General features: G+C 32.8%; 1 protein-coding gene across 1 annotated transcript; it reads right to left on the bottom strand.

Annotated features, from left to right (window-relative positions):
* Nucleotides 1-455: 455 nt before the first annotated feature.
* Nucleotides 456-3272, bottom strand: LOC115968683 (SEC1 family transport protein SLY1-like). Its single transcript, XM_031088158.1, has 2 exons — nucleotides 3103-3272; nucleotides 456-2724 (listed from the first exon to the last, which is right to left on the bottom strand). Exons 1-2 carry the CDS (start codon nucleotides 3131-3133, stop codon nucleotides 911-913), a joined length of 1845 nt encoding a protein of 614 aa, XP_030944018.1. The 5' UTR covers nucleotides 3134-3272; the 3' UTR covers nucleotides 456-910.
* Between the last annotated feature and the right edge of the window lie 7885 nt (nucleotides 3273-11157).

The raw sequence follows: 11157 nt of genomic DNA, 5'->3' as shown, positions 1-11157 counted from the left end.
TTGGTGGTATCTGGTAGCTCAGTATAAATTCATGTGGCTGTGTTTAATGTGACAATGCAGAAGTAAATGCCTTTTCAATGTATCGTATTAATTTCTGTATATATAATACGTGGAACATTTTAATCGGATGTTTGCCAGTTGATGGCACAACTAATGCAGTTTTTTTTTTTTTTTTTTGATAAGTAGCACAACTAATGCAGTTGCAGAAGAAACAGAAATATGATGCTGAAAAAAATGGAGAACCAAAGAGCAAAGATAATAATGACAAGAATGATGATGCTTCAAATTTTGTACCGCATAAATATACAAGTTCGAAGAAGGTTCTTGAGCTGAACAAATTTTGAGACTTCATCAAAAAATGTATGAAGAATTGAAAATATTAGGCAGAAGAGTGAAGCACATCAAACTGTATATTTGAATTCTAAGCCAACTAAAACATTAAGTTGCCAAAAATCTTGCAGCTCAAGGGCATAACTTACCGTCCTTTATTACCATTATTACTAGTTAAAAACATACATATGTAAGAATATAGGGACCAAGCAAAATTTTCATTTTGAAGATTGGTGATTGATTCAGATTACAAGTAATCATGTATAAGAATATTTTCTAACCACAGAAACCTAATTCAATAGAAACAAATATAGCTCTTCAATGGAAAAAAACTACTCACTATGTTGAAAGATAAAGAGGCATACTTCAAGATCCAGAAAGACAGTCAATCCAAAACCGGCATGCTCGCCTCAGAATCAAAGAAAGAAATGCATTGTCCAACAATCTCTGCATTTGTTCTGAGATAGTCAGCTTCAGATTAATGTTCAACTACATACTGCATCTTAACTTTCCACAAGACCTCAACCATGTATAAGCTTCCAAACTGCAAGCTTCAAAGAGCATGTAATACACATCTATATTAATGACTTGGAGCAGCAGTGCTACTCCCAAATCCCATCTTATTCCCCAACTGTGTAAGCTGCTCAATAAACTCCACTCCTGTGAGAATTTCCGTAGTTCCATATACAACATGCCTGACAGGCTGCTGACGTTGTACAAGCTCTTGCAAGCTCCCGTACTCAACATAATTACCTCCACCAATCATGAACACAATAGCTTCCTTAAATGGCCCTTTCAAATGACTACCACTACCAGAACTTGACTTAGGAGAACGAGGATCAAACACGAGGTAATTATCAATTTCAGGATTCGGCTTCCCTTCCATCAAGGCTTCCACTGTCCTTGTCAATGCCAGTTGCCTATCGCTAGATAAGAGATTCTTCACACCAGCTGTCACAGCATAGATTTTCTCAGCCCAGTCAACAATGTTATTTCTGCTAGCTGAATTTGCTGATGCCATTGAGACATTCAATGACTTCATTTTTTTCACATACTGAAATGCACTAGTATCAACCTCAGACTCTTTGAGTGCTGCTTCCACTGATTCCACTTCCGACTGGTTAATGCTTTCTGAAGAGATCAGATACACGATAGCAAACCGCAGCTTATCCATCTTTGTCCCTTTCCCTCTAAGCACACCAAGAAGCTCATTCCGATCAATAGCTCCCTTGATCAGCATGTCATTCTCCTTTTTTGCATAAGAATCAAGAGACCTCTCCTTGATCTCACTCAACAAAACAGTCGCGATATTGGTGTGCTTGTCTATCACCTGCTTCCTTTCTGTCAACTCGGGCAGTGAGTTCACTGCATTCATCAAATGCTTTGTGTTCCCCATCAAGTCTGTTCCATCAAACTCAGCCCCATCATTCCCAGCAGTCCTCCTATTCACCTCATCAACATCTTTCTTATACTTATTCAATTGAGTCTCAATCTCCACTGCAACTTCAGGGAATTCCAACAACCCATTCGCCACCCAAAATGGATCAGAACTATCCAACTCATATGACTTCATCCCACCCTTTTCACCTTGTACGCTCAACCTATTCAGCCTCAATCCAAGAACATCATGAACAAGAGGTCGATACCTAAAATCGTGCTCTACTGCAACTGACAATTCGAGATTCCTATCAAATATGCACAAAATCGGCCGCTGGAAAGAGCTCACGAAACTCCCACCTTCTGTAAACAAATTGTTTTTCGACAACAAATGATCTCGCAATCTCTGATCCAATGCTGACGCAACCATCTCAGCTGGCCCACCACGTGGGCACCGAATTATTGGCACAACAGCCAGCGTAGCCAAAACAGAAAACAAACCAGTAACAATCCTCTCCACAATCTCCTCAATCTCACGATCCCCAGCTGATGGATCATTCAATTGCACATAACTAGACTTTTGTGCCAACGAAAACAAATTATCTTCCAATGTCACAAACTCCAAATACTGATCATGCACCTTTGCAATCCGCTGAATTGAATCTGAACTCAAAGTCCCAGATGCCAGATCTTCCAGCAGGGGGCGGGGTATAGAGGACGAGAAATTCAAATGAAAACTATCATACAGTGACCGGGACGCATCAGCAATGATTCGCTGAACGTTGGATTGATTGGCTTGAACAAAATACACGGCAGGCACATCAAGGACAGGTTTTCGATCCTTGTCAATGAGAAAGTATAGGGTCACACCATGTTTTCGAAGGTCCTTGACACGAATCAATGGGGAGAGGATGTTTTGGCAGAACTTATCATAGATCAAGATCTTGTACACCTCTTCATTCGCAGTACCAGTTGCGTTCAGGGGTTGGTTCAGATTCAACATTCGGATAATACATTCTGAACCACAATAATAGTACAGATCGAACTCAATAACATATACAAACACACTTAATTCACTCATACATGAAATGGGTTATTATTAAATTGCTCAAATTTTGTTTCAGTTACTTTGTTAATGCATAGAATAACATTTTGAACCAAAATTCTAAGACCCAATTGAACATTAAACAATGAAAAAAAAAAATACCCCATTTCAGTCTCTTTTCTGAATCTAAAAAATACAAACTTTATGGATGAAATTAAGCGAATATAAGCTAAAAATCTCAGAAACGAAATGGGTTTTCGTTTAATTGTTAGAATTTCAATTCAATTTCTTAGATTGGAAAAAAAGATCTAAAGCAAGAAGTAGATCCAGAGAGAGAGAATAAGAGGTACCTGTTTGCTTTTGACGGAGATTGAGAGCCATGCAGTGAAGCCTGTGCTCCAAACGATCTTTTGAGCTCTGCAGATTTGTGGGCTACGTCTCTGAGAAAGCCGAAAGCGTAGAATCGAAGATTGAACTGTGATGAGTCTGTGATCTGTGAAGGTTTAGAATTTAGAGTGTAAACACAAAAACGATTTTTTGCCACGTCATCAAACTAAAAGACTGATGAGAGATGAAGAAAGAGTTTTTGTCGTTTGTTTCTTGAAAAAAAAAAAAAAACATAATGGGATTTTTAATTTTTCACAGATTTTAATGTGCATGGAATATTACATGAGATGTTTTTTCATGTAAAAATTTCATTATTTTTGTAGGAAATTGTTTCTCATAATAAATTAAAATCCGGAAAAACTTTTTTTTTCTAATTTCTATCACGACTTTTCTTTTCAAGATTATGTAGAAAATGTGTTAATAAACACTGGGAAATTATAGGTGCTTTTTTTTTTTTTCAACTGTAGTTTATTACTTTTTTTTCCTTGATTTAAAAAAAATGCAAAAAGAATAATAAAAATTATGTGACCTAAGTTGTAATGCATAAAAAATAAGGCTTGTTGCAGGGTAATATGGTGGCTAATTGATTAGCTATGTAAGCTAGTAATGTTATTGATGAAATTGTATCGATTAAAGAATTCCTTTTTCCTAATAATAAAATAGTTAAAAGAAGGTAACCAGTGTGATTTTCTTATCTGAGTGTAGCATACTAACTGTTTTCAAACTAAGAACCTATACCATAGTCAACACTTTGCTAGCAGAGGAACTCCAACATATACTCTTACCACTAGGCAAACTAAATTGTTGGTAAGTTGTGAAAGATTCTTAAACTATAAGTTGAGAGATAAAAAAATAGTTAGAGACATACCAAAGGGATGAAAAAATATAGTACAACATGAAAAGACCTAATTGCTCTTCTTCTTAATCCTTTAAAAACAATATACGTTCTTTAATAGATAAGGATGTTGAATCTCTCTATGCTTTGCTTGGCATTTGAATTATGCAAACCCCTTTACCAAAGAAAGAACAATATACTTCTTCAAACAAACAAAGTACACATATAATTTTTAAATTTGATTGAGTCGATTCTATATAAAGAAAAAGAAGTGTCCTTCTCAATCCTTTAAAAACAATATACTTTATTAATTATTATTATAGATAAAAACGTTGAATCTCTTTATACTTTGCCTGGCATTTGAATTATGCAATCCCCTTTGCAAAAGAAAGAACAATATACTTCTTCAAAAAAACAAAGTACACATAATTTTTAAATTTGATTGTGTTGATTTTATGTAAAGAAAAAGATGTCCACTTCTTCAAAGTATCTTTGGGTTGATGTTGTTTCTTATTTTCTTGATTGTTATAAAAGAATATTAAGAATTGAAGAAATATTGTAAGATTTCTTATAGACCATAGATTCCTTCTTCTTCTTTTTTCTTTTTCTTTTTTCCTCTTTTCCCTTTCCTTTTTTAGTGTGTTTTAAATTAGGAAGGTAATCCCGTTTCTTTTTTATTTTTTTATCACATCAGTCTAATACTCAAGTTTTTCAAAAAAGAAAGAAAATGGAAGAGGGAGGGGGGGGGGGGGGGACAAACATAATATTCTTCATGCCTTTCAAATTCTACTTCCAATAAAACCTACAGTGACAAAGCATGATTACATAAATAATAACTTAAAATAAACGTAAATAATAACTTAAAATGTATTGAAGCAAAAGTATAAAACAGAACTACAGTTTTCTGAAAGAAACAAGTAAAATTAACTAATAATAACTTAAAATGTACACAAACTAAAGTAAATTAATTAGGTCATTTCTCTTAAGTGACAAAGAATTATTATGTAAATAATATAATATGACTTTTATCTATTAAAAATATGCAACAATTAGCATTAATATATGATCACTCAATTACTATCTTATTATTACCAAATTTTTATTAAGAGGCCATTAGTGTGCTAGTGGACCCTGGGAACTAAACAGCTTCTTTAGAGCAAATGAAAGTTATCTTACACTAAAGGCACAAGATAATTAGAATGAATGAAAATTATGTCATGTTATCTATTGCATCATACACTGAGATAAAAGAAAATTCTTAAAATTGTATATTTACATGTTTTGTCAAGATTTGGTGGCTCAATGCAAATGGAAGGTTGGCAAAGCATGATTCACAATTCTCAATTTTGCACCACGTGTCTCATTTAATTTTTAATTTAGTACTAAGTGAATTATTGAGTGTAAAAATCGAAGAGTCCAAATTCAATTAGATTCTAAATTGGATTTCAATTGAAGTCCAATTTTTTGCAACGTGTCTATCTAAATTTTTAATTTTTGTGGCAAGTGAATTATTGGGTGCAGAAATCAAAGAGTCTAAAACCAATTAAATTATAAAATCATATATATATAATGAGAAACTATTACATATTTTAGAAATGTATGGTTTAAAAAAAAAATGTAAGCTTGTATAATTTGAAGCTCTTCTAAAAAAACTTATAATTTGAATTGTATAATTATGATTTCTTTAATTATATCCGTGCATATGCATGAGGCTACATACTAGTCTATTAGTAAAGTTTGAGCATATAAAGATGGACAATTTTTATAGACGATGTTTTTTAATAGATTTGGACACATGAAAGATAAGTTTCAAGTTTAGAATATTCAATTTTTTTTTTTTTTTGAAATTATGGCAAGCAAGAATAATACCTTGCTTATTTCCTTATTTTGTTCTTTCCTTGTTTTGTTTTCTTTTGAGATTCTTTTGAGATAGAGAAAGCATTTCTTATTTGGTACGATTGATAACAATGCTATATATAGTGGAAGTTGCAAATGAATTCCACATTAACATAGTTATAACAAAATTGAAATTTGAGGCTAACTTGGAGGCTTGCCTGGGTGTGTTTTGAAACTAAAATTGGATTCTTTTTGCTGTAAGTATCATTAATTGCTTCAACAAATTTGTTCATATATGTGTTTTTCTATTGCTATTCATAAATAGGTTTTTTTGCTTGCTTAAAATTTGTCATATAGATGTTAAATGTAGTAAATTTTTATTGCACTTAAATTAATATCATATTTTTTGAGATATATTACTACTAAATTGTTTGGTATATGTTAAATAATATCACCTAATTACTTTTTATAAATCACCTTTTTCTTTAATCCATGTATTTATTTGATATCAATTATGATTTACTTACATGCAAAATTTCAAAATAATCAATTGTCATTTGTTATTAAGGGTAAAACTTATATATAGTAACTTAGGTGTTGTCTATTAAATTCCTCAATTAAATTCAAATGCATCACTGCATTGAATTTAATTATTGTTAGAAATAATAATAATTGCTGATTGTATTTTATTGGTTAATACAACCATATACTTGAATTTAATTAGGAAACCTAATGAATCGCACTTGGGGTATTATACCTAAGTTTTTCCTTAATGTTAAATCTATAAGGTTAGTCCTTTAGTATATTTGAGAACACAACAACAAAAAGCTAAAGAGCAAGTGAGTTGCTAATGCCCAATCACATTGGTATTAAAAAAGAATAATAGATCACCTTAATATTTGGTTAGTAGAATAATGGTTGGAAAGGAATTTTTTTCCAACAGTTGCTTTAGCAAGCCATTATCATGTACCCCCCCCCCCCCCCCCAAAAAAAAAGTATTGAGTAATATAACTTTTGTGAAAGCTACCCAAAGTCTAACTTGAACCCAATCTCCGTCAAATATTCATTTTGTCTCATATTAAAGGTGAGATAATTTGCATTAGTTCACAAATGTTACCAATCTTTTTATATATATAATATATTTTTACAAATAATTGTATCAAATATCCATTATGGGCTAATCAAATACACAATTTCACTACAATGGGTTGCTGTTTATCCTTAAATCTATAAAGATATTCGTTTAGTATATTTTAGAATACAAAAAAAAAAAAAAAAAAAAAAAAAAAAAAGTATAAGGGCTCTTCATAAATGAGTGAGTTTTTAATGCCTAATTATCTTGATATTTGACAAGAATGATAGATCATCTAAATATTTGGTGAGCATGATGATTATAGAAAAGAAATAAAATTCAGTAGTGGTTTTAGCAAACCATTATTATGAAGAAAAAAAAGTTTTGTAAAAGTTACACAAGTATTTTCTGTATAAAAAATAATAATAAAAATTGTTGTCTATCACAATATTTTTAACTTTCTAATCTTGGCTTCCTCCTTTTAAACTATTATTATAAAATTAAAAAAATAAAACAATGATACAGTATGTTTTTATGATAATTAATTTAAATTTAAATAAACATTACTTCTATAATTTAGGGATACCATAGCACTAAATCCATATATCACCCAACCAAAAAAAAAAAAAAAGGCGCCACCTCCATGGTCCATACCTTTCAAACAATCACTTTCCAATTTTCAATCCAAAATTAACCACCTCAAGCACCTGATGTGCAAGATTTTGTTTAGATGTAGTTGTCACTCTTTCACTCTTCACTCACTCAAGCCCACATTTTGTTTAGAATCCCCAACTCATCAATCTTACAACTAAACATTCAAAATCGGTCCAAATTCAACAACCCCAACTAGCGATAATCATCATCATCATTTATAAGCTTAGCGAGAGAAATGTGATATTCTTTAAATCTAATTGGTATTTTTGGATTTTGATAAAACTCTAATTCTCTCTCTCTCTCTCTCTCTCTCTCTCTCTCTCTCTTTTCCTCTTTATATGATATATATTTTGATTCAGTGTACCAGCCCTTGTTGTATTAATAAGTCACGTTTTTCTTTTTTCTCTAAACAAATTGGATGTTATTTTTTCTGTGACTATGCATGTCATACAAGATCTGATGGAACCACTTCAACATTTTTGCCATCCGGAGCATCCTTTGGTCTTCAATCAAGACAACAGAAGTGGAAACAGTTGTTATGGGTGCAACAAACAAATATTGGGTCCTAGCTACAGTTGTAAAAAATGCAATGCGAGATACCATCACAAATCATGTGTGGAACTACCCCTTAGGTTGCACCATCCCTTGCACCCAATCCACCCTCTTATTCTCGTCGACCAAAAAAGTAATTGCGAAATCTGCAAAGAACATCACTGGGAATACATTTATCGGTGTTACTGTTGCGACTTCAACCTTCACGTCAAATGTGCTTCTTTATCTCCCACCTTGGAAGCTGAATTCCACGACCACCCATTAACATCCATTTGGAAGTGGATCATGTTCACTTGTGACCTTTTATTGCAAAGAAGACAAAGGTATGCCCTATCTGTGTAATACATGCGGTTTTAGGATTCATAGAAGGTGTGCTTATCGATTCTCACATAGACTTAAAGTTTTACGTCACAAGCACCCTCTCACATCACCCATTCTTCTCTTGAACTCCATGAATCCGACTCCCAATTTTGTCTACTCTGTGTTCAAAAAGTGGACACACGCTATGGGCTTTACTATTGCTCCAAATGTGATTTTGTTGCCCACCTCAATTGTGCTATAGACTGGAGAAACAGGGAGGACATAAATTTACTAGAACTTAAAGATAGGGAGAATGAAGATGTAGAGCTCGATTAAACTATTAAGTCAACTTACAAATTCAAAAAAATCGAAGTGGGAGAGGACGAAACTCAAATAGCAGTTGAAATTGAACACTTCAGTCACAAGCATGACTTAAAGCTTACTGATGAAGAGGTTCACAATAACAAAGAAAAATGCGACGGGTGTGTAAGAGCTATTCTCCCTCCTTTTTACAGTTGTGCCAAGTGTAGTTTCTTTCTTCATAAATCTTTTGCTAATTTACTAATAAAAAAGAGAAACCTACTTCATCAATACCAACTCACCCTCCTTCCAAAGATACCTTTTGGCAACAAGTGTTATGCTTGTAGCCAATATTGCAATGGTTTTGTCTACACTTATGCGATGTGCAATTTTAAAATTGATGTTCAATGTAGTTTGGTCCTAGAAATCCTTACCTATGAAGGTCATAAGCACCGACTCATCCTTTCCTACACAAACTTTACACAGAGTTGCAATAGTTGTGGTGATAGAAGAAATCTAGTATTTCGTTGTACCACTTATGAATTTGCACTTGACTTTAAGTGTGTGACACTACCACAAATCACAAGGCACAAACAACATGAGCATCCCTTCACTCTCAGTCATAAAACTAAAAATGATTCTGGTGAATATTACTATGATATCTGTGAAGAAGAACGAAACCCAAACCATTAGTTCTACTACTGTGTAAATTGCACTTATTTTGCACATCCCAAATGTATTCTTGGGAAATACCCAAATTTGAAGTTTGGAGGCGCTTACACATTTGATTGTCACCAACACCCCCTTACTTTCATTGAGGAAACTGAAGATGACCCTCCATGTCACGAATGTAGTTGTCCTTGCAAAGAGTTGATCTATCAATGTGTGCCATGTAATTTCTATATCCACTTCAATTGCGTATAGAAAGGACAAATGTGGTTTCAATTCTAATTTTTGCATTTTCCTTTTAGGTTAAACATTAGTTTTTTATTATTGAAATGAATGTATTATTACAGTAGTAAAAAATGGGTCTCTTTCACCTTTTATAACATTAAGTTGACACTATTAGTGTGAATTTATGTTTTATTCAAACAAGTCTTCTTTCCATTTCTTGACATTACTTACAACATGAATTTTGCTTAGAAAATAAAACTAAGACCTCAGAATCTTGTTGTGAACAAAATTAAAACTTATAACAATATATCATCAAATCTAGAATTATATGATTTTGCAATCATCTTATAGTCAAAATTTGCAACTCTAGTAGGAGTAAAAATGTTGAACTTAACCAAAAGTCATTCATTCATGCATTCTAAACTTCACTGTTAGATTTGATCCTCTATAATTTTATGTTTTATTTTACACATGATTCTTTGATTAGAATTTCCTTATTTGCCCCTATATTTTATCTTTTAAAAGATCATATATATCTTGAAGCTTCTCCTATGATGTATCTTTCTCATGTTTTATTGATGGAGTTCATAGTTTGACCAAGTGTTATTCCAAGTGATTGTTTGATTTGGAGCAGTCTGTTGTTGCAGCATATTAGAGATCGGTTGGTTTTAGAAGCCATACTTGTAAATTGAATCCTTCCATTATATTGACAACATATTAGGGTTAAGAAGTATTTATTGGTGGCACTGGCATTTCTTCTCAAGATATATGTATAGTGACATGTTGCCATGCTATATGAGAGTTTTCTAGCATCTATTATGTTGTGTTTGGTAATACTTGGCATGTATGGCCCAATGGTCCTGTTATTGGTGCATTGGTAATGAGATGCTAGGCAATGTTACACGGAGCTTTTAATTAATTGTCATTTTAGTCAATATATTTCAAATTTGTCCTGTATAGACTAGAAAGCATGTGATGTTTGAAGATTGTTTCTTTATCTAAGTAGGGAAAGTTGTGTCAGTTAAGTTTGATCCATGTCAGAACTCAATGAGATTACCTTTAGTTTTAGAAATTCATCTCAAAGGACCTCCAATTTTATATGCATTGCTAACCCAATGAGTTCAGAAGAATATCCACTTGTTAGGTGCCATCCCACATTTGCGACCACTTTGATATATGCAGTGTGGAGGTATTTGCCATGCATATTTGCACAAATTCACATGCATATCCACTTCTATAAACATTAACCACAAAAACATTCACCCCATTGTATACAATTTATTGTACACATACATTGGATTTGAATACCTTCATAAGCATATATATGATTTTAAGCAGTATGACCAATACTTTCCCTTTAACATACTATAGATAGGACAAATGTGGTTTTAATGTTAATTTTTATATTTTTCTTTCAGGTTCAGCGTTAGTTTTTAATGTTGAGTTGAATGTGCTATTAGGGCTGTTCACTAGTTTAGTTCAATCATGGACAGCCGTGTTGCTATCCTCATTAGTGAAATTAATAAACAATCTTCAAATTCAGCTACCCAAGATGTCTCTCTCTCTCTCTCTCTC

The sequence above is a fragment of the Quercus lobata genome, chromosome 11 (assembly GCF_001633185.2).
Source record: "Quercus lobata isolate SW786 chromosome 11, ValleyOak3.0 Primary Assembly, whole genome shotgun sequence".
Taxonomy (NCBI): Eukaryota; Viridiplantae; Streptophyta; class Magnoliopsida; order Fagales; family Fagaceae; genus Quercus; species Quercus lobata.
Note: the sequence above shows the minus strand (reverse complement) of the source record. Positions and strands in the feature narration are given on the sequence as shown.

What these genes read in the sequence shown, in the direction of transcription:
- LOC115968683 (XM_031088158.1), bottom strand. Translation starts at nt 3,133, where the DNA reads ATGGCTCTCAATCTCCGTCAAAAGCAAACAG. An exon ending in TCTCCGTCAAAAGCAAACAG is followed by an intron (nt 2,725 to 3,102) that starts GTACCTCTTATT and finishes ATTGTGGTTCAG; the next exon opens with AATGTATTATCCGAATGTTG.